The sequence below is a fragment of the Manis javanica genome, chromosome 7 (assembly GCF_040802235.1).
Source record: "Manis javanica isolate MJ-LG chromosome 7, MJ_LKY, whole genome shotgun sequence".
Taxonomy (NCBI): domain Eukaryota; kingdom Metazoa; phylum Chordata; class Mammalia; order Pholidota; family Manidae; genus Manis; species Manis javanica.
Window position 1 is genome coordinate 96,034,133 of NC_133162.1, and position 25,523 is coordinate 96,059,655.

General features: G+C 38.1%; 1 protein-coding gene across 20 annotated transcripts in view; it reads right to left on the reverse strand.

Annotated features, from left to right (window-relative positions):
• PTPN4 (protein tyrosine phosphatase non-receptor type 4) overlaps positions 1-25,523 on the reverse strand; it is a 269,179-nt gene that overhangs the window by 157,583 nt on the left and 86,073 nt on the right. For 16 of the 20 annotated variants that reach the window (XR_012133350.1, XR_012133348.1, XR_012133349.1 and 13 more), the window contains 2 exons: positions 512-554; positions 343-442 (listed from right to left, as the gene is read on the reverse strand). The exons of 1 other annotated variant lie outside the window; for it this stretch is intronic. Coding sequence is in view for 16 of the 19 variants with exons in the window: in XM_073241313.1 (XP_073097414.1) it covers positions 343-442; positions 512-554 (143 nt within the window). In the remaining 3 variants the exon portion in view is untranslated. The remainder of the gene's footprint in view (positions 1-342; positions 443-511; positions 555-25,523) is intronic. 3 more of the 20 variants (XM_073241312.1, XM_037001056.2, XM_073241326.1) reach the window with 1 other exon arrangement.

Here is a 25,523-nt window from a genome sequence, read left to right on the forward strand (position 1 = left end):
GCTGCATGCAGACTTGCCCAGATGCAGATGGGATTCTACACTTAACCTGCCATCACAAGAATAAGGCAGAGGTATAAACCCTTCTACCCACAACTTTGATTCTCATTTCTTGGTCTCACTGAATCCAGAGTGAACTTGCCCAGGGTTGAAACCCTCAGGCAAGGCATCAACTATCCAAGAGAGGTGGAAACTGCTATCTTGAAACACCTCTAATACATCATCATGTGTGCTGGATAGCAATTTCAGAATTACAGCATGGTAATCTGTTTTTGCCTCATTATTTTCAAAGTTTCATAATAGTTGTGACAATATGTTCAAGAGAAACAGTCTCCATGAACCCACCTTGTATATTCCTCTTGTAATTTGTTGGGGTCACTTACAAAAAATTTGACTCTAAAATTCAAACTGTAAGGAGATCCTCCTAGAATTAATGAAAACAATTCTAATTAATCAGATTATATATTAACCTTTCTTTATAAAGAATATTTGCAAAACATTAATGTATGCTCACTCTTTAGCTGCTTCCTGATTGGTTTGTTTGGATCCAGCCACCTCTGAAAAATAAATAAATGAGACTGATTTCTTTTTGCCTTGAGGAACTAATACATCAATTCTTACAAATCTGTTCCATCTGAAGATTAATGTTAAAAAATACATTTTAAAAAAGGTCTGGATAAGAAAAATATAATTAATTTACACACATTTGTATCAAATAAAATTATGCTATGAAGTGCCAAAAGTATTTGTGATAGCTTTAAGATTTTGATTTCAGTTGCCCATCAAATTATTATAGTGTTCAATAGCCTTCACCCCAAAAGTATGTTTAATAAGCACAGCAATCTGAAGTGATTTCTCGTAATTTAACTATTATTTAAAAGTCTGACAAGTTTTTAAAATTCTGTTAATCTCTCATAAAAACATGCTGAGACTTATGCTCCAATTCAAATTTTGACCACACACCATGAAAATCTACTCAAGAAAAATTTTGTAACTTCTACCCCATTCCTTCAAAAATTAACTAGATAAATAGATACCCCCTGCTCCCCCCCCATCAAAAGCACACCAATTTTATAAGAGATAATGTTTAGTTTGGGGAAGGACTTCTTTTTGTGAGTGAGAATTTTAAATAGTATCAAGACTTTTGAATGCAAGTTCTATTTCAGGAAAACTGTAACTGAATTTGTAAACTATTTCAACTGGCAACATGTTTCAGTTTAAAAAACTAAAGAATCTGGAGATCTTGAGATTCAAAATGGTGGCATGAGAGGTGAGACAGATAACTCCTCCCCAAACCACATACATTATGAAAATATAGTTAGTACATTTAATCCTAAAAGAGCAAGAGGAAAGAAGGGTGCACCAGACTACAAACACCTAGAGAACAGAGCAGACCTCATGAAACAGGGTAACATACCAAAGCCTTGATGCAGCAGGACCCAAGCCCTCCCCCACCCCAGCTCACCAGCAGGAGAAAAAGAAATGAAGTGGAGAGGGGATGGAAGCACAGGACTGCTGAACACCCAGCCCTGGAGATCTGCTTTGGGAGCACAAACCTACATTGCATGGTGCTCTGGAGATAGTGGGGTTGGAAAGCCAAGACACGAGGAATACTTGGAGAGACTGAGATTCCAGCAATTTGTGGAGGACAAGGATCCACATCTGGCTGCTCTTGAACAAAGGAAAGGCAGGCGGTCTGAGAGGCTTCCTAGCAGCGAGAGGGCAGCTGAAGGGGTGGGGTTTGCAGGGAGATTACTGCGCAGGAGAAGGGATACGTGGACAAGGTTGTCTGGGGCGCTCTGCCCAGCAGGTTGGCATCTTTCAGGAGCTACAGTAGCTTCATCCCCCTGGCTGGCTAATAAATTCTAAGGAACCCCACTGTCATACGCAGCCTGATGTACATTCCTCTGGAAACACCGGTAACCAGCTCACAAACTGGCAGTCCCTGCCCTGCCCTCAGGCCAGCCAGATGGAGGACCCACAGACAGCAGCTACAAACACAAAGCACAGAGGCTTTGGCCAACATGTTTTTACAGTGGAGACAGGCACTGCAACCAAGAAGCAGGAAACAGATCTTTTCTCCCCCCAGATAATGTTGCCGCGCCCCTGGAACCCGACATCAATGCAGGGGATGAGCTGGTCCAGAGACTAGAGGTGCTGGACACTAGAAGGGGCCACATACAAATATGAAACATCAAAGGAACCTGGTTCAAACAAAAAAACACAGACAAACCAGAAAATGAGCCAAATGAAATTGAACTCACCAATCTTCCTAAAAGAGACTTCAAAATAAAAATCATAAACATGCTCATGGAGGTACAGAAAGTATTCAAGAACACAGGGACAAATTTAGGATGGAGATTTAATTATTAATAAATTCCACATATGAAATGAAACATACAACGGAGGGATTTAAAAGCAGATTAGATGTAGTAGAAGAGATGGTAAAAGGAATTGAAATTAGAGAAGTGGGATACAAAGAAGCTGAGGCACAGATAGTAAAAAGAATCTCTAAGAATGAAAGAATATTGAGAGAAATGTGTGACCAATCCAAACAGAACAATATTTACATTATACGGGTACCAGAAGAAGAAGAGAGAGAAAAATGGACAGAAAGTGTCTTTAAGGAGGGAATTGCTGAAAAATTCCACAATCTGGGGAAGGAGATGGTCTCTCAGGCCATGGAGGTGCACAGATTTCCCAAAACAAGGGTCCCAAGGAAGACAACATGAAGACATATAATAATTAAAAGGGCAAAGATCAAGGACAAGGAGAGACTATTAAAAGCAGATAGAGAGAAAAAGAGATCACACACAAAGGCAAACACATCAGGCTATCATCAGACTTCTCAACAGAAACGTTACAGGCTAGAAGGGAGTGGCATGATATATTCACTGCAATAAGACAGAAGGGCCTATAACCAAGAAAACTCTATTTGGCAAGATTATCACTTAAAATTGAAGGAAGGATTAAACAATTTTCAGATAAGCAAAAGCTGAGAGAATTTACCTCCCATAAACCACCTTACAGTGCATTTGGAGGGAAAGCTATATAGGTGGAAGTATTCCTAAGATCAAATAGCTGTCACCAGGGGAAATAAAACAACAGCAAAGTAAAACAATTAATTACAAAGCAGATACAAAATCAAATGGTCAATCAAGGGATAGACAAAGATGACAGAATATGATACCTAACAAATAAAGAATGGAGGAGGAAGAAAAGGAAGGAAAAAAAAACAGTTTGTGTTGGTAATAGCATACTAAAGTGGTTAAATTACACCATTAGACAGTGAGGCAATTATCCTTGAACCTTTGGTAACCACGAATCTAAAGCCTACAATGGCAATAAGTATATAACTGTCGATAATCACCCCAAATGCAAATGGTCTGAATGCACCAATCAAAAAACACAGAGTCACTCAATGGATAAAAAAACAAGACCTGTCTAATTGATGCCTACAAGAGACTCATTTCAAATGCAAAGACATATACAGACTGAAAGTAAAGGGATGGAAAAAGATATTTCATATAGTACATAGGGAGAAAAAAGCAGGAGTTGCAGTACTTGAGTCAGACAAAATAGACTTCAAAACAAAGAAAGTAACAAGAGGCAAAGAAGGACATTACATAATGATAAAAGAGTTCAAAATAAAAATCATAAACATGCTCATGGAGGTACAAAAAATATTCAAGAACACAGGGATGAATTTAGGATGGAGATTCAACCATTAAGAAACTCCATATCTCAAATGAAACATGCAAAGGAGGGATTTAAAGCAGATTAGAAGTAGCAGAAGAGATGGTAAACGGAATAGAAATCATAACAAGAGGATATAACTATTATAAATATCAATGCACCCAACATAGGATTGCCTACATATGTGAAACAAATACAAACAAAATTAAAGAGGAAAATAGAATGCAATGCATTTGTTTTAGGAGACTTCAAAAAACCACTAACTCCAAAGGACAGATGAACCAGACAGAAAATAAGTAAGGACACAGAGGCACTGAACAATGCATTAGAACAGATGGACCTAAAGGACATCTACAAAATACTCCGTCCAAAAGCAAAAGGATACACATTCTCAAATGCACATGGAACATTTTCAAGAACAGGCCCTATACAAGGGAACAAAAAGAACCTCAGTAAATTTAAAAAGATTGAAATTGTACCAACCAGCTTCTCAGATCACAAAGGTATGAAACTAGAAATAAATGACACAAAGAAAATGAAAAAGCCCACCAACACATGGAGGCTTAATAACATGATAGTAAATGATCAATGGATCAAAGACCAAATAAAAACAGAGATCAGGGCGGAGCCAGGATGGCGGCGTGAGTAGAGCAGTGGAAATCTCCTCCCAAAAACACATAGCTATGAAAATATAACAAAGAAAACTCTTCCTAAAGTAGAGACCAGAGGACACAGGACAACATCCAGACCACATCCACACCTACAAGAACCCAGCACCTTGCGAAGGGGGTAAGATACAAGGCCCGTCCCGGCGGGACCCGAGCGCCCCTACCCCCGGCACCCGGCGGGTGGAAAGAAACCGGAGCGGTTTTTTTTTTTGGCGAGTGCCTTTTGGAAGCCTTAAAGGGACAGGGACCCCGTTGCTAGGGAGGCAGGGAGGCGGGACTGGTGAGCGGGTGCCTAGGAACGGCACCTGAGGACAAAGAATATCCTGCGTTTTTCCCGGCGGGGCCGGAAGGTGGGTGCCTGAGACTGGCGCCTGAGGATGGAGGAAATCGCGCACTTTAAAAATTTTTGTTTTCCTCTTTATGGCGAGTGCTTTTTGGAAGCCTTAAAGGGATAGGGACCCTGGTGCTAGGGAGGCAGAGCAGCAGGACCAATGAGTGGGTGCCTGGGACCAGCACCTGAGGACAAAGAATATCGCGCGTGTTTCCCTGCGGGACCAGTGCGCGGGTGCCTGAGACTGGCGCCTGACGATGAAGGAAATGGCGCGTTTTTCCCCTTTTTTTTTTTGAATTTTTGGCGAGTGCTTTTTGGAAGCCTTAAAGGGACAAGGAACCCAGTACTAGGGAGGTAGAGCAGCAGGACCGGTCAGCGGGTGCCAAGGACCGGTGCCTGAGGACAAAGAATAGCGCGCATTTTTCCCTGCGGGACAAGTGGGCGGGTACTTTTTGGAAGCCTTGAAGGGACAGGGACCCCGGTGCTAGGGAGGCAGGGCAGCAGGACCAGTGACTGGGTGCCTGGGACAGGTGCCTGAGGAAAAAGAAAATTCCGTTTTTTCCTTTTTTTTTTTTTTTCTCTTCCCTCTCTCATTGTTGCTGTTGTTGTTATGGTTTGGAGGGTGCTCTTCGGAAGTCTTAAAGGGGCAGGACAGGTCACTTAGACAAGAGGCAGGGAATCTGGGGATCTCTGGGCACTCTAACCCCCTGGGCAACAGGGAGCACAGAGGCCCCTTAAGGAGATAAATAGCCCCCCGGCCACTCCCCCTCTAACAGGGCTCCACCATTTTGGAGGAGCAGCCCCAGCCAGGCCATGCCCACAGCAACAGCGGAGATAAACTCCATAGCAAACGGGCAGGTAGCATAAGATACTAGAGGTCGCTATTCTCCCAGGAGAGGAAGGCCACAAACCAACAAGAAGGGAAGCTCTTCCAGCGGTCACTCGTACCAGCTCTGCAAACTATCTCTATCACCATGAAAAGGCAAAACTACAGGCAGACAAAGATCACAGAGACAACACCTGAGAAGGAGACAGACCTAACCAGTCCTCCTGAAAAAGAATTCAAACTAAAAATCATAAACATGCTGATAGAGATGCAGAGAAAAATGCAAGAGCAATGAGATGAGATGCAGAGAAAAATGCAAGAGCAATGGGATGAAGTCCAGAGGGAGATCACAGATGTCAGGAAGGAGATCACAGAAGTGAAACAATCCCTGGAAGGATTTATAAGCAGAATGGATAAGATGCAAGAGGCCTTTGAAGGAATAGAAGCCAGAGAACAGTAATGTATAGAAGCTGACATAGAGAGAGACAAAAGGATCTCCAGGAATGAAACAACACTAAGAGAACTATGTGACCAATCCAAAAGGAATAATATTCATATTATAGGGGTACCAGAAGAAGAAGAAAGAGGAAAAGGGATAGAAAGTCTCTTTGAAGAAATAATTGCGGAAAACTTCCCCAAACTGGGGGAGGAAATAATCGAACAGACTACGGAATTACATAGAATCCCCAAAAGAAAGAATCCAAGGAGGACAACACCAAGACACATAATAATTAAAATGGCAAGGATCAAGGACAAGGAAAGAGTTTTAAAGGCAGCTAGAGAGAAAAAGGTCACCTATAAAGGAAAACCCATCAGTCTATCATCAGACTTCTCGACAGAAACCTTTACAGGCCAGAAGAGAATGGCATGATATATTTAATGCAATGAAACAGAAGGGCCTTGAACCAAGGATACTGTATCCAGCATGACTATAATTTAAATATGATGGCGGGATTAAACAATTCCCAGACAAGCAAAAGCTGAGAGAATTTCCTTCCCACAAACCACCTCTACAGAGCATCCTACAGGGACTGCTCTAGATGGAAGCACTCCTAAAAAGAACACAGAACAAAACACACAACTTATGAAGAATGGAGGAGGAGAAATAAGAAGGAAGAGAAGAAAAGAATCTCCAGACAGTGTATATAACAGCTCAATAGCGAGCTAAGTTAGGCAGTAAAATACTAAAGAAGCTAACCTGGAACCTTTGGTAACCAATAACCTAAAGCCTGCAATTGCAATAAGTACATATCTCTCAATAGACACCCTAAATGTAAATGGCCTAATGCACCAATCAAAAGACACAGAGTAATAGAATGGATAAAAAAGCAAGACGCATCTATATGCTGCTTACAAGAAACACACCTTAAACCCAAAGACAAGCACAGACTAAAAGTCAAGGGATGGAAAAACATATTTCAGACAAACAACAGCGAGAAGAAAGCAGGGGTTGCAGTACTAATATCAGACAAAATAGACTTCAAAAAAAGAAAGTAACAAGAGATAAAGAAGGATACTACATAATGATAAAGGGCTCAGTCCAACAAGAGGATATAACCATTCTAAATATATATGCACCCAATACAGAAGCACCAACATATATGAAGCAAATACTAACAGAACTAAACAGGGAAATAGACGGCAATGCATTCATTTTAGGAGACCTCAACACACCACTCACCCCAAAGGATAGATCCACCGGGCAGAAACTACGTAAGGACACACAGGCACTGAACAACACACTAGAACAGATGGACCTAATAGACATCTATAGAACTCTACATCCAAAAGCAACAGGATATACATTCTTCTCAAGTGCACATGGAACATTCTCCAGAATAGACCACATACTAGATCACAAAAAGAGCCTCAGTAAATTCCAAAATATTGAAATTCTACCAACCAACTTTTCAGACCACAAAGGTATAAAAGTAGAAATAAATTCTACAAAGAAAACAAAAAGGCTCACAAACACATGGAGGCTTAACAACATGCTACTAAATAATCAATGGATCAATGAACAAATCAAAATAGAGATCAAGGAATATAGAGAAACAAATAACAACAACACAAACCCCAACTTCTGTGAGACGCAGCGAAAGCAGTCTTAAGAGGAAAGTATATAACAATCCAGGCACACTTGAAGAAGGAAGAACAATCCCAAATGAATAGTCTAACATCACAATTATCGAAACTGGAAAAAGAAGAACAAATGAGGCCTAAAGTCAGCAGAAGGAGGGACATAATAAAGATCAGAGAGGAAATAAACAAAATTGAGAAGAATAAAACAATAGCAAAAAACGAAACCAAAGAGCTGGTTCTTGGAAAAAATAAACAAAATAGATAAGCCTCTAGCCAAACTTATTAAGAGAAAAAGAAAATCAACACAAATCAACATAATCAGAAATAAGAATGGAAAAATCACGACAGACTCCACAGAAATACAAACAATTATTAAAGACTACTATGAAAACCTATATGCCAACAATCTGGAAAACCTAGAAGAAATGGACAACTTCCTAGAAAAATACAACCTCCCAAGACTGACCAAGGAAGAAACACAAAAGTTAAACAAACCAATTACGAGCAAAGAAATTGAAACGGTAATCAAAAAACTACCCAAGAACAAAACCCTGGGGCCGGACGGATTTACCTCGGAATTTTATCAGACACAGAGAGAAGACATAACACCCATTCTCCTTAAAGTGTTCCAAAAAATAGAAGACTGAATACTCCCAAACTCATTCTATGAAGCCAATATCACCCTAATACCAAAACCAGGCAAAGACCCCACCAAAAGAGAAAATTACAGACCAATATCCTTGATGAATGTAGATGCAAAAATACTCAATAAAATATTAGCAAACAGAATTCAACAGTATATCAAAAGGATCATACACCATGACCAAGTGGGATTCATCACAGGGATGCAAGGATGGTACAACATTCGAATATCCATCAACATCATCCACCACATCAACAAAAAGAAGGACAAAAACCACACGATCATCTCCATAGATGCTGAAAAAGCATTTGACAAAATTCAACATCCATTCATGATAAAAACTCTCAGCAAAATGGAAATAGAGGGCAAGTACCTCAACATAATAAAGGCCATATATGATAAACCCACAGCCAGCATTATACTGAATAGCGAGAAGCTGAAAGCATTTCCTCTGAGATCGGGAACCAGACAGGGATGCCCACTCTCCCCACTGTTATTTAACATAGTACTGGAGGTCCTAGCCACGGCAATCAGACAAAACAAAGAAATACAAGGAATCCAGATTGGTAAAGAAGAAGTTAAACTGTCACTATTTGCAGATGATATGATACTGTACATAAAAAACCCTAAAGACTCCACTCCAAAACTACTAGAACTGATATTGGAATACAGCAAAGTTGCAGGATACAAAATTACACAGAAATCTGTAGCTTTCCTATACACTAACAATGAATCAATAGAAAGAGAAATCAGGAAAACAATTCCATTCACCATTGCGTAAAAAGGAATAAAATACCTAGGAATGAACCTAACCAAAGAAGTGAAAGACTTATACTCTGAAAACTACATATCACTCTTAACAGAAATTAAAGGGGACACTGATAAATGGAAACTCATCCCATGCTCATGGCTAGGAAGAATTAATATCGTCAAAATGGCCATCCTGCCCAAAGCAATATACAGATTTGATGCAATCCCTCTCAAATTACCAGCAACATTTTTCAATGAACTGGCACAAATAATTCAAAAATTCATATGGAAACACCAAAGACCCCGAATAGCCAAAGCAATCCTGAAAAAGAAGAATAAAGTAGGGGGATCTCACTCCCCAACTTCAAGCTCTACTACAAAGCCATAGTAATCAAGACAATTTGGTACTGGCACAAGAACAGAGCCACAGACCAGTGGAACAGATTACAGACTCCAGAAATTAATCCAAACATATATGGTCAATTAATATTTCATAAAGGAGCCATGGACATACAATGGGGAAATGACAGTCTCTTCAACAGATGGTGCTGGCAAAACTGGACAGCTGCATGTAGGAGAATGAACCTGGACCATTGTCTCACCCCATATACAAAGGTAAACTCAAAATGGATCAAAGACCTGAATATAAGTCATGAAACCATTAAACTCTTGGAAAAAAACATAGGCAAAAACCTCTTAGACATAAACATGAGTGACCTATTCTTGAACATATCTCCCCGGGCACGGAAAACTACAGCAAAAATGAGCAAGTGGGACTACATTAAGCTGAAAAGCTTCTGTACACCATCAATAGAACAAAAAGGAACCCTACAGTATGGGAGAATATATTTGAAAATGACAGATCCGATAAAGGCTTGACGTCCAGAATATATAAAGAGCTCACACGCCTCAACAAACAAAAAACAAATAACCCAATTAAAAAATGGGCAGAGGAGCTGAACAGACAGTTCTCTAAAAAAGAAATACAGATGGCCAACAGACACATGAAAAGATGCTCCACATCGTTAATTATCAGAGAAATGCAAATTAAAACTACAATGAGGTATCACCTCACACCAGTAAGGATAGCTGCCATCCAAAAGACAAACAACAAATGTTGGCGAGGCTGTGGAGAAAGGGGAACCCTCCTACACTGCTGGTGGGAATGTAAATTAGTTCAACCATTGTGGAAAGCAGTATGGAGGTTCATCAAAATGCTCAAAACAGACCTACCATTTGACCCAGGAATTCCACTCCTAGGAATTTACCCTAAGAACGCAGCAATCAAGTTTGAGAAAGACAGATGCACCCCTATGTTTCTCGCAGCACTATTTACAATAGCCAAGAATTGGTAGCAACCTAAATGTCCATCGGTAGATGAATGGATAAAGAAGAGATGGTACATATACACAATGGAATACTACTCAGCCATAAGAAGTGGAAAAATCCAACCATTTGCAGCTACATGGATGGAGCTGGAGAGTATTATGCTCAGTGAAATAAGCCAAGCGGAGAAAGAGAAATACCAAATGATTTCACTCATCTGAGGAGTATAAGAACAAAGGAAAAACTGAAGGAACAAAACAGCAGTGGAATTACAGAACCCAAAAATGGACTAACAGGTACCAAAGGGAAAGGAACTGGGCAGGATGGGTGGGCAGGAGGGATAAGGGGGGGAAGAAGAAGGGGGTATTAAGATTAGCATGCATGGGGGGGGAGAGTGAAAGGGGAGGGTGGGCTGCACAACACAGAGAGGACAAGTAGGGATTCTACAACATTTTGCTAAGCTGATGGACAGTAACCGTAATGTGGTTGTTAGGGGGGACCTGATATAGAGGAGAGCATAGTAAATATAGTATTCTTCACGTAAGTGTAGATTAAAGATTAAAAAAAAAAAGAAAGAAAGAAAAGGGGGATTACTCCTTGATAGGATAAAACTATTGGCAAATCAAAGATCAACACATGCTTTAAATATCCTTAATGTTGATCACTTAAAGGGTGTCAGATGATCAGCTATGGAGGTACTCTTTTCTGATAATATTCCTTTCTCTTAATAAGAAAAAAAAAAAAAAGCAGTTCCTGTGTGCTGACCCCCAATGAGTTCTGCACAGTGGTATAGAGGGCATGTCAAAGTGTGGGCAAAGGGTCTGTTTGTTTCTATGAAGAAGATCAAGGCCTAGCTTGGATACCCAGAAAATGAACTAAGATACGATATGAGGAGGAGCTTCAGGCATCAGCACTCTCTGGAGGTCTTGTGCCAGGGGGATGATCATCAAAAAGCCTCCACAGGGATCTGGGTGATGCTGCGGTTGTGGCTGCATCCACCCCACCGTTTCCTGGACTTGCCATTGGAATGAGGAGGGAGATGTCTAGGCTGGCATGTGCATACAGTGAGACAACGAATTTGACCGGATCTGTACTGTTGGAACTCAACCAGGAGTTGGGAGGGGTGCAAGTTGTAGCACTCCAAAATCTTATGACTATAGACTATCTACGGTTAAAAGAACATATGGGATGTGAACAGATCCCAGAAATGGGCTGCTTTAATTTGACTGATTTCTCTCAGACTGTTCAAGTACAGTTGGACAATATCCATCATATCATAGACAAATTTTCACAAATGCCTAGGGTGCCTAAATGGTTTTCTTGGCTTCACTGGAGATGGATGGTAATTATAGATTTGCTTTGTTTATGTCACCGTATTCCTACTATGTTAATATGTGTGTGCAAATTAGTTAGTAGTTTAAAACCTATACATACTTAAGGTACTCTACAAGAAGATTTGTCGAAGAAATAATCAATCCTCCCATGTTTTCGTCCATATGCTACCTCTATAGCTTTTCTTCTTTCTTCCTAATTACAACCCTTAAATAGAATTCGTGCCTCATATCGAATTTACCGAGTATCATAATTCCTCCAGGTGGTAAAGATACCTCGAGATAAGTGCTGGGCATAGAAGCCACAGGGCATAAATCTGCAAAGAAGTAAAAAGCTAACCTTTTCAAACAATATGGCTTCTCTCTCACTTACCAACTTTACATTTCCCTGTATGACCCCAGAAGATGACTGGTTAGCCAGAGACGGGTAAGATTCCTCAAGGGAGGAACAACCTAAGACAGGCACAGTCGCAGGGGGGCCATCAGGTGAGAAATTGGGGATCAACAGAGGTGAGGCTTAGAACCTCACCCCCCTTGCTTTGAGAGAAATCTTCTGCATCCATGGATGTTTTGCTGCCCTTGTCTAGCTTGGATTAATACTTAGTCCATAGGCACACACCTGATCATCTACATTTGCCCTCTTACAGCACTGAACTATGTTTTCTACCTTTATCTTGCATCTACCTACCACTTCAGCATTTTATTAAAAATAAAAATAATAATAATAATAAAGGGAGAAATGTGGGATCCACATATAAATCAAGTATAAAAATCAAACGAATATTCATATTTGACCTGATTGTTTATAGTTCATTATGTGTGATCAAAACCGAAAGTTTCTGTGATGAATGCCCTTGTACTGTTCACTATGTAAGAATTCGTTCACCATGTAGGAACTTGTTCGTTATGCTTCAGAATATTGGAGACTGACGAGAATTAGGCTTGAGATGGATTAATAATTGTACATTGAGCATTGACCCCCCTATACTGAATTTTATTGTTGTTAACAATCATTTGATCAATAAATATGAGAGATGCCCTCTCAAAAAAAAAAAAAACAGAGATCAAGCAATATATAGAGACAAATGACAATAATAATTCAATGTCACAAAATCTGTTCAACGCCGCACAGGCCACACTAAGACGGAAGTATACTGCAATTCAGGCCTACCTCAGAAAAGAAGAAAAATGGCATCTAAACATTCTAAACTCACAAAACTAGACAAACTTAACAAAACTAGAAAAAGAAGAACAAATAAGGCCCAAAGTCAGTAGGAGGGAAATAATAAAGATTAGAGCAGAAATAAATAAAATCGAGAAGAATAAAACAATGGAAAGAAGAACTGAAAGCATGAGCTGGTTCTTCGAGGAAACAAACAAAATGGATAAACCCCTAACCAGACTTATCAAGAAGAAAAGAGAGTCTACACACACAAACAGTACCAGAAATAAGAAAGGAAAAAATCACCACAGACACCACAGAAATACAAAGAATTATGAGAGAATACTATGAAAAATTATATGCTAACAAACTGGATAACCTACAAGAAATGGAAAACTTTCCAGAAAAATACAATCTTCCAATGTTGACCCAGGAAGAAAAAGAAAATCTGAATAGACCACTTACCAGCAAGGAAACTGAACTGGTAATCAAAAAACTACCTAAGAACAAAACACCTGGTCCACACAGTTTCACTGCTGAATTTTATCTAACACTTAGTGAAGACCTAATACAAATCCTCCTTAAATTTGCCAAGAAGTAGAAGAGGAGGGAATACTCCCAAACTCATTCTACGAGACAAGCACCACTCTAATACAAAAACCAGGAAAGACACCACAAGAAAAGAAAATTACAAACCAATATCCCTGATGAACATAGATGCAAAAATACTCAACAAAATATTAGCAAACCGAATTCAAAAACAAATCAAAAAACTCTCAATGAAATCAGCATAGAGGGTAAGTCCGTCAACATAATAAAGGCCATATATGACAAACCCACAGCCAACATTATACTTAACAGAAGAAGCTGAAATCATTTCCTTAAAGATCAGGAACAAGACAAGGACTCTCCCCAATGTTATTTAACATAGTTGTGGAGGTCCTAACCAGAGCAATCAGACAATACACAGAAATAAAAGGAATCCAGATTGGCAAAGAAGAAGTTAAACTGTCCCTGTTTGCAGATGATATGATACCGTACATAAAAAACCCACTCCAAAACTACTAGATCTAATATCTAAATTCAGCAAAGTTGCAGGATACAAAATTAAGGTGCAGAAATCTGTTGCATTCCTATACACTAACAATGAATAGGCAGGAAGAAAAATCAGGAAAACAATTCCATTCACAGTTGCATCAAAAAGAATAAAATACCTAGGAATAAACCTAACCAAGGAAATGAAAGACCTATACACTGACAACTACAAGACACTCATGAGAGAAATTAAAGATACCAATAAATGGAAACACATCCCATGCTCATGGATAGGAAGAATTAATATTGTTAAAATGGCCATTCTGTCTAAAGCAATCTACAGATTTACTGTAATCCCTATCAAAATACCAACAGCATTCTTCAACAAACTAGGGGAAATAGTTCTAAAATTCATATGGAACCACAAAAGACCCAGAATACCCAAAGCAATCCTGAGAAGGAAGAATAAAGTGGGGTGCTGGTAGGATTATGCTCCCTAACTTGAAGCTCTATTACAAAACCACAGTAATCAAGAAAATTTGGTACTGGCATAAGAACAGACACATAGACCAGTGGAACAGATTAGAGAGCCCAGATATAAATCCAAGCATATATGGTCAATTAATATACAATACAGGAGCCATGAATATACAATGGGGAAATGACAGCCTCTTCAACAATTGGTGTTAACAAAACTGGACAGCTACTTGCAAGACAATGAAGCTGGATTACTGTCTAACCCCATACACAAAACTAAACTCAAAATGGATCAAAGACCTGATTGTAAGTCATGAAACCATAAAACTCTCAGAAGAAAACATAGGCAAAAATCTCTTGAACATAAACATTAGCAACTTTTTCCTGAACACATCTCACTGGGCAAAGGAAACAAAATAAAAAATGAACAAATGGGACTACATCATGCTAAAAAGCTCATGTACAGCAAAGGACACTATCAGTAGACCAAAAAGGCACCCTACATTATGGGAGAATATATTTTTAAATGACATATACGACAGGTGGTTAACATCCACAAGATATAAAGAACTCACATGCCTCAACACCTAAAAAGCAAATAACCGTATTTAAAAATAGGGAGGGCATATGAACAGACACTTCTTCAAAGAAGAAGTTCAGATGGCCAACAGGCACATGAAAAGATGCTCCACATCACTAATTATCAGAGAAATGCAAATTGAAACCACAATGAGATATCACCTCACACCAGTAAAAATAGCCAACATAGAACAGACTAGGAGAAACAAATGCTGGCGCGGATGTGGAGAAAGGGGAACCCTCCTACACTGCTGGTAGGAATATAAACTAGTTCAACCATTGTGGAAAGCAGTATGGAGGTTCCTCAAAAATCTAAAAATAGAAATACCATTTGACTCAGGAATTCCACTTCTAGGAACTTACCCTAAGAATGCAGGAGCCCAGTTTGAAAAAGACATATGCACCCCTATGTTTATCGCAGCACTATTTACAATAGCCAAGAAATGGGAGCAACCTAAGTGTCCATCAGTAGATGAATGGATAAAGAAGATGTGGCACGTATACACAATGGAATATTATTCAGCCATAAAAAGAAAACAAATCCTACCATTTGCAACAACATGGATGGAGCTAGAGGGTATTATGCTCAGTGCAATAAGCCAAGTGGAGAAAGACAAGTATCAAATCATTTCACTCATCTCTGGAGCATAAGAACAAAGAAAAAACTGAAGGAACAAAACAGCAGCAGACTCACAGAACCTGAGAATGCACTAACGGTTGCCAAAAGGAAAGGGACTGGGGAGGATGGGTGTAAAGGGAGGGATGGGGGTAAAAGGGTCATTATGATTAGCACACATAACGTGGGGTGGGGATGCACAGAGAAGACAAGTAGTGACTCTATAGCATCTTACTATGCTGATGGACAGTGACTGTAATGCTGTAATGGGGTATGCACTGGGGACATGATAATGGGGGGAATCTAGTAACCACAATGTTGCTCATGTGATTTTATATTAATGATACAAAAAGAAAAAAGAAAAATAAAGAGAAAAATGTGGAGGATGATGAAGGAAAAGAAGCACCTTTAGATTGTGTTTGAAATAGAGTAATCAGCAATTTAAGATAGTCTATTATATAGAAAAGAAGGTATACATGAACCTTTGGTAACCACAAAAGTAAAGCCTACAATAAATACACACAAAAAAATTATTAAAAAAATAAAAGAGGGAACTCCCATTACAACACTAAAGAAAACCATCCTTAGCAAGAGAAGTGTGTAAGATAGGAAGAAAGGAACAGAGAGGAGCAATAAAAAATAGCCAGAAAACAATTACTACTATGGCAATAGGTACACATCTGTCAAGTATAAACTTAATTGTAAATGGTCTGAAAGCACTGAACAAAAGACATCCAGGAGCAGAACAGATTAAAAAAACAATACCTATCTATATGCTGCCTAAAAGAGACTCTTTTCAGACCCAAAGACATACACAGACTAAAAGTAAGGACTGGAAAAAGATGTTACATGCAAATAATAGGGATAAAAAGCAGCAGTAGCAGTACTTATATCAGACAAACTAGATTTCAAAACAAGGAAAGTAACAAAAGACAAAGAAAGACATTACATTTACATAATGATAAAGGGATCAGTCCAGCAAGAGGATGTAACTATTATAAATATATTTGTGCCCAACATAGGAACACCTAACTACGTAAAATAAATACTAACAGAATTAAAGGAGGAAACAGATTGTAACACATTCATTTTAAGAAATTTTAACACACCACTCACATTAACAGACAGATCAACCAGACAGAAAACAAATAAGGAAACAGAACCACTGAGCAATACATTAGATCAAATGGACTTAAAAGACACCTACAGAACACTCTATCCAAAAGCAGCAGGATATACATTTTTCCAAAGTGTACATAGAACGTTCTCTAAAATAGATCAAATACTAGACCACAAGAACAGCCACAATAAATTCAAAAAGACTGAAATTGTGTCAAGCAGCTTCTCAGACCACAATGGTATGAAACTAGAAATAAATTACACAGAGAAAGTTAAAAGACTTACGAAATCATGCAGGCTAAACAACATGCTTCTAAATAATCAATGGATCAATGAACAAATAAAAACAGAAATTAAGCAATACATGGAGACAAATGAAGACAGACACAACAGCCCAAAATCTATGGGATGTGGCAAAAGCCATTCTAAGAGTACATAGCAATACAGGCTTACTCCAGAAGGAAGAACAACCACAAATAAACAGTTTAAAATCACAATTAAACTAGAAAAAGAACAAATGAAACCCAAAGTCAGTAGGAAGAAGGAGGTAATAAAGATCAGAGCAGAAATAAATGAAAGAGAAGAATAAAACGATAGGAAAAAATTCAATGAAACCAGGAGCTGGTTCTTTGAGAAAAGAAACAAAATAGATAAACCCCCAGCTAGACATATCAAGAAAAAAAAGAGTATACACACATACACAGAAGTAGAAATGAAGATGGAATAATCACAACAGATATTACAGAAATAAAAAGAATTGTTAGAGAATACTATGAAAAATTATATATCAAATAATTGGCCAACTTAGATGAAATGGACAATTTTCTAGAACACAACCTTCTAAGGAAAAATCTGACCAGATCAATTACTGGCAATGAAATTGAATTTGTAATCAAAAACTTTCTCAAAACAAAACTCCAGGTTCAGATGACTTCAGAGCCAAGTTCTACGAAACATTCAAAGAAGAGCTAACTCCCATCCTCCTTAAAGGATTCCAAAACATAGAAGAGGAGGGAATACTTCCAAACTCATTCTGTGAGGTCAGCATCACCAATACCAAAACCAGACAAAGACACCATAAAAAAAGAAAATTACAGACCAATATCCCTGATGAACATATATGTAAAAATACTCAATAAAAAAATATTACCAAACCGAATCAAACAATACATCAAAGAGATCATCCATCATGACCAAATGGGATTTATTCCAGGGATGAAAGGACGGTACATATTCATAAATCAATCAGTATCACATATACCTTAAAAAAACAATAAAGAGCACATGATTATCTCAATAGATGCAAAAAAAGCATCTGACAAAATTCAACATTCATTCATGATAAAAACTCTCAACAAAATGGGTATAGAGGATACGTACCTCAACATAATGAAGGTCATATATGACAAACCCACAGCCAACATCATATTTAACAGCAAGAAGCTGCAAGTTTTTCCTTTAAGATCAGGAACAAGACAAGAATGCCCACTCTCCTCACTTTTATTCAACATAGTACTGGAGGTCCTAGCCACCCAATCAGACAAGATAAAAAGATAAAAGGCATCCAGATTGGGAAGGAAGAAGTTAAACTGTCACTACTTGCTGATGACATATGCATAGAAAACCCTAAAGAATCCACCAAAAAACTAGTAAAACTAGTAACTGAATTCAGCAAAGTTTCAGGATACAAATTAATACACAGAAATTGGTTTCATTCCTATATACTAACAACAAACTAGCAGAAAGAGAAATCAGGAAAACAACTCCACTTACAATTGCATCAGAAACAATAAAATACCTGGAAATAAACTTAACCAAGGAGGTGGAAGACCTATACTATGAAAACTAAAGACACTCAAGAGAGAAATTAAAAAAGACACTGAAAAATAGAAATCTATCCCATGCTCATGAAAAGGAAGAATTAATATTATCAAAATGGCCATCTTGCCCAAAGCAATTTACAGATTCAATGACATCACTATCAAAATACTAACAGCATTCTTTAACAAACTAGAACAAATAGTTCTAAGATTCATTTGGAACCACAAAACAACCTAAATAATCAAACCAATCCTGAGAAAGAAGAACAAAGATGGGGAGATACGCTCACTGACTTCAAGCTCTACTACAAAGCTACAGTAATCAAAACAATTTGGTACTGGCACAAGAACAGATCCATAAATCAACGGAAAAGAAGAGCGAGCCCAGATTTAAATGCATGCATATACGGTCAATTAATATATGATATAGGTGCCATGAATATACAACCGAGAAAAGACAGCCTCTTCAACAACTGGTTTTGGCAAAACTGGACAGCTACAAGTAAAAGGATGAAACTGGATGATTGTCCAAGTCCATACACAAAAGTAAACTCAAAATGGATCAAAGACCTGAATGTAAGTCATGAAACCATAAAACTTTTGGAATAAAATAGGCAAAAACCTCTTGAATATAAACACGAGCAACTTTTCCTGAACACATCTCCTCGGACAAGGGAAACAAAATAAAAAAATGAACAAGTAGGACTATATCAAACTAAAAAGCTTCTGTACAGAAAGGACACCATCAATAGAACAAAAAGGCACCCGACCATAGGGGAGAATATATTAATAAATGACTCATCTGATATGGGGTTAACATCCAAAATATATAAAGAACTCATATGTCTCAACACCCAAAAAAAAAATAAACTGATCAAAAAAATGGGCAGAGGACCTGAACAGACACATCTCCAAAGAATAAATACAAATGACCAATAGGCACATAAAAAGATGCTCCACATTGCTAATCATCAGGGAAATGCAAATTAAATACACAATGAGGTATCACCTCACATCAGTTAGAATAGCCACTATCCAAAACACGAGAAACAATAAATCCTGGTGAGGGTGCAGAGAAAGGGGAACCCCCCTACACTATTGGTGGTATTGTAAATTGGTGCTAACTGTCGTGGAAAGCAGTATGGAAGTTCCTCAAAAAACTAAAAATAGAAATACCATTTGACTCAGTAATTCCACTCCTAGGAATTTACTCAAAGAAAACAAAATCCCTGATTCAAAGAGACATATGCACCCCTATGTTTACTGCCACACTGTTTGCAATAGCCAAGATAAGGAAGCAACCTAAGTGTCCATTAATACATGAATGGATAAAGATGTGGTACATATGCACAATAGAAGATTTTTCAGCCATAAAAAGAAAAGAAATCCTGCTATTCCCAAAAATATGGATGGACCTAGAGGGTATTATGCTCACTGAAATAAGCCAGGCAGAGAAAGACAAATACCCTATGATTTCACTTATTTGTAGAATATAAAACAAAGCAAAACTGAAGGAACAAAACAGCACTGGACTCATAGACACTGAGAAGTGACTAGTGGTTACCAAGGGGGAGGAGGATTGATGAACCACTATGATGTATATTTGATTAAAAAAAAAAGTTTGGTGAAGAACTGACTAATCCTGAATGCCTCAACAGTTGGTGGGTGGAAATATCTTACTGTGACAATAATAAGCTTGTTTTCACCCCTCCTTAACACATTTGCTTCCCCTATATATCCAGTGATTTATCCATCTTCCCACCCATCTATAAACCTAGTGATTTTGTTCTTCACATTTTCTAAAAACTGTCATAAATTACACTCATTTTAATGATGGTCTAACACCAAAATTTAGGATCAGTTCATCTATCCAAAGTCTGTCTTCCACTCTCAGCTCCTCTTCAAAATACTCGGATACCAGAGGTATAAACACATTTATGTACACCAATAGATGTGTTCAGCTGACATAGCTTAGAGGGAGTACAATGATAAGCACTGAGAAATTTAACAGACTTTATCAGTGATGTCGTTGAGATAAGATTTAGGTTCTTGGCTTAAACCATGAAGATCAAACAATGCTGTAAGAGCACTGCTGGGCAGTAAAGACAGTGTTCATAGTAAAAACACATCACTAAGTCAAAAGAAAAAGCTGGGAAAAAAGATAATATATAAACATGTTCTACCAATCAATAAGAAAAAGACCAACACTAAGAAAAACAGGTAATGGACAAAAATAGAAAGTTCACAGGAAAGGAAATATAAATGGCATTTAAGTATATGAAAAGATAACCTCAATCATAATTAGAGAAATATAAAAGAAATCTACACTAGGTTATTTTTCAGCAATAACATTGCCAAATGTTGAAAATTTTAATGATGTACCAAAGTTCTTGCTGTTGCAGAAATATCTGAGGAAAATTTTTATGACAAAATCAGGCATTTATACATAGCTTACAAAAATTTAAACTGTACCATCTCAATGTAGGACACCTTGTTAAATATTTATCAAAACATAAAATGCATGTGACCACAGTCAGCATTATTTTTTAATTATTTTTTATTACCCAATATACATCACAGTGGTTCAACAGTCTCCCTCTCCCACCCTCCCTCCTCTGCCCACTCCCCTCCCCCTTGGTAACCACTAGTCACTTCTCAGTGTCTCTAAGTCTAATGCTGTTTTGTTCCTTCGGTTTTGCTTTGTTTTTATATTCCACAAATAAATGAAATCATAGGGTATTTGTCTTTCTCTGCCTGGCTTATTTCAGTGAGCATAATACCCTCTAGGTCCAACCATATTGTTGGAAATGGCAGGATTTCTTTTCTTTTAATGGCTGAATAATACTCCACTGTATATATGTACTACATCTTCTTTATCCATGTATTGATGAACACTTAGGTTGCTTCCATACCTTGGCTATTGGAAACAATGCAGAGATAAACATAAGGGGTGCATGTCCTTTTGAATCAGGGATTTTGTTTTCTTTGAGTAAATTTCTAGGAGTGGAATTACTGAGTCAGAACCAGCATTATTTTTACATAGCATTACTTATTATTGAGCTGTATTTCACACAATATAAAATTCACCTTTTTAAAGTGTATACTTCATGTATTTATTATATTCACTGTTGGGCAAACATCAACATAAATAATGTCAGAGTATTTACATCATCCCTAGAAGAAATCCTTTATCTACTAGCCATCAGTCCCAACCCTGTATTTACATCTCCTACCAACTACTAATCTACTTACTGTGTCTATGGATTTGCCTATTTTGGACATTTCATGTGAATGTAATAATACAACTGGTGATCTTCTGTGTTGGGCTTCTTCACTTAGAATGCTTTCATGGCTCATCCATGCTATAGCCATGTTAACAGTACCTTTTTCCATTTTATAACTGACATTTGGGTTGTTTCTTTCTTTTGGTTGTCACAGTAGTACTGCTATAAACATTTATATACTAATTTTTGTGTGAACATGTGATTTAATTCTCTAAGGTCTATGCCTAGGAGTGGTATTGTTTCAGATGCTTAATTCTATATTTAACTTTTTAAGAAATTGCCTAATTTATTTTCTTAGTGGCTGCGATGTTTTACATTACTACCATTGATGTATTATGACCCCAATTTCTTTGCATCCTTATTAATAATCATCTCTTTAATTATGGTCACCCTACAAGGTGCAGAGTGGCATATAATTCTTTTTCATTGATGAATAATATTACATTGGATTAATACAGCAATTTTGGTTTATCCATTCATCAATTAATGGACATTTGAGTTGCTTCCACTTTTAGCTATTATGAATAATGCTTCTATAAACTTCTGTGCACTAAATTTTATGTGTGGACATGTTTTCAATTCTCTTGGGTACATATTGGGAATGGAGCTGCCCACAGTAACTTTCTATATTGAAAACAAGTATTGTAAGCCCTCTAATTCATTATATCAATGGGCACTGATATTATATCACTACCTATATTTAGTCACACACTACAATTTATGTGCCAGGAGTTGTACCAATTGAATTACTGTGTTATATATATCTATATAAGATTCTTAATTGTTTGCAATGCACTATGTATGAATTTAAAATGTAGTATTTAATTAGAAAGGACTCATAATAAGTATTAATAACTAGTAGGGAGTCTCCAGGTCAATATGGCAATGTAGGATGATCCTAAATCACCTCCTCCCACAGACACACCAAATCCAAGAACTATATACAGAACAATTTTCTCTGAAAAAAAAAAAACAAAACCAAAACCTAGTTGAGCAACTCCACAGACTGGATAAATGAGAAAAAACTTTGATTTGGGTGTAGAGGGTAAAACACAATCTTGCCATAAACACCCCCCCAGAGTGGACCCACAACTGGAAGGGAACTTACAATCCCAAGTTTCTCCTTGAAGAGCGAAGGGGTTGAACCCCATATCTGACTTCCCAACTTTTAAAAGATCTGAACTTGACAATCTCTCAAAACCCCTAGCTTTGAAAGCCAGTGTGGCTTGAGACCACAAGATCAACAAGGTTATAGTGAAACAGTTCTTAAAGGCCTTGCATGGACTCACCTGCCCCAGGATGCAGAATAGAAGCAGCCAACAGAAAAGCGACCACACTTGCTGTGAAAGAGTCTTGTTAGTTCATCTTGCCTAAGAGGAAGGCATCTAATTTAATGCATATCTAGGGGCCTAATGAAACATTTCTCGAAGACAGAGGATGGCAGGCACCATCTCTGTTCTCTCCCTTGCTCCAGGTTGCCAGTATCTCTTGGAAAGGAGCTTATATATTCCTTGTATGAAGTCCTGATTTTTGCAGCTGCTGCCCCCGAGATACCTTTAGATTGCTCAACTATTGTGGCTAGTGGGGCCCAAGCTTACTGGTCCCACAGGACTGTAACAAACAGTAAAAGAGTTCTTAACCAGTTGCCATTCCCAGGGTACAGCAGAAAGGGGATAGATTGAGGCTCCCAGTCTTTCTGTGAAAGAGGCCTACTAGCTTCTCTTTGCAATTCTGGGCAGGCTTCTTATTAAACACACATCTAAAGGGCCAACTGTAATCCTCTTCTGAAACCTCAGATGCAATACCTTCAAGCTCTACCTCTGCCAAGCTCCAAATCACCAATGTCTCTTGAAGAACTTGTACACATGTGGGGTGCCCAGTTTTTCTACTGTCACCCAAGGCATACCCCTTGTTTGCCTGGTTCTGGCAGCCAATGTGGCTTGCATTCATGGGTCCTCTGGGACTATAACAAATGATGAAACATTTTTTTGGCTGGCTACCACCCCTAGGGCACAGTGCAAAGATAGCAGAAACATATCCCCGGTCTTCATGTGAAAGAGCCCTCTTTGGTTGCACTGGAGCTTTGGCTTAAGGGGCAGGGTGTTGGTTTGGCACACATCTAAGAGCCTAGGTAGGCATTCTATGGTGAAGAAGGCCAGTGGATACCATCTTTGCATTCTCTTCTCTGCCCTCCCCTATGTTGTTGGTGTTTCTAAAAAAAGGAGCTTGTGTACACATCTGCTACCTAGGCTTTTTGTACCTGTTGCCCAGAGAACACCTCTCTTGATAGCCTGGCTCTGGTGGCCAGCAAGGCTTGTGTTCATTGGTTCAACAGGGCAGTAGCAAACCAAGAAATAGTTCTGAACTGCCTACTAACCCATGGCTCAGCATAGATGGAACCAACAGAAATGTTCATCTCCCTGTCTTCCCCTGAAAAAGTAATAATTGCATACTTTAAAAGCTGCTGCTTGAGGTCTGGCTTTCAATCACCCTGAATCTAGGTGCTGACTCAGATCCTCCTCTTTGGGTCACTGATAAGTCATGGCATACCCTTAACTACTGGGAGCCACTAAAAGTCACAAAAGTTTGAGAGACAACCAGGACAGGGCTGAACTATAAGGTTCAATATAAGGCCACTCCTTCAAGACAGGGAATGTTTGTTTTATCTAATGTACAGAAACCAATAGAGACCCAAAAAATCATGAACCTCCCACCCCAAAGAAAACAACAGAGGTATATGTTCTAAATAAAAGACCAAGATAAAACCTAAGCAAAAAACCTTAAGGAAAAGGAGGTAAGTAATTTAACTGATAGAGTTAGAAGTAACAGTCATAAAAAGGCTCACTGAGCTCAGGAGAATGGATGAAAACAAGGAGAATTTCAACAGAGAAAATATAAATACATACCAAATAGAAGTCATGGAAGTGAAGAATTACTGAACTGAAAAATACAATAGCAGCCTAGATAATGCAGAAGAAACGATCAGTCAACTGAAAAGACAGGACAATAGAGCTCAGCCCATCAGAGATTTCAAATGAATGAAAAAGGGTGAAGACAGCTTAAGGAACTTATGGGACAACATCAAGTGGACCAAAATTTATATTATAAGGGTTCCAGGAGAAGAGAATGGAAGCATAAAACTTACTTGAAGAAGTAATAACTGAGAACTCCTCTAAGTTGAAGAAACAGATATCCAGATCCAAGAAAGGACCTAGAAAGATTCCAAATAGATGAACCCAGAGACCTACAGCAAGACTTATTACAATTAAAGCATCAAAAGTTAAAGGTAATAAAATAATCTTAAATTTTTAAGTCTTAAAAAACAACTTGTTATATAAAAGGGAACCCTAATTAAGACTGTAAGTTTATTTTTCAGCAGAAACTTTTCAGGCCAAGAAGTCACAATATATTCAAAGTGCTGAAAGAAAAGAAACTGCCAACCAAGAATACTCTACCTGACAAAGTTGTCCTTCAGAACTGAGAGATCCGAAGTTTTCCAGACAAGTAAAAACTAAAGTAGTTCATCACCACTGGACCAGCCTTACAAGAAATGTTAAAAGGACTTCTTTAAATGGAAACAAAAGGTTGCTAATTAGTAACAGAAAAACATACAAAAGAATAAATCTCACTGGTAAAGGTAAATAAATATATAGTAAAATTCAGAATAATGCTGTAAAGGTGGTAGGTTAATCACTTAAAATCTAGTATGAAGTTTAAAAGACAAAACTAGTAAAACAACTATAACCACCATAATTTTTGTTAATACAAAAGGTGAAAAGGT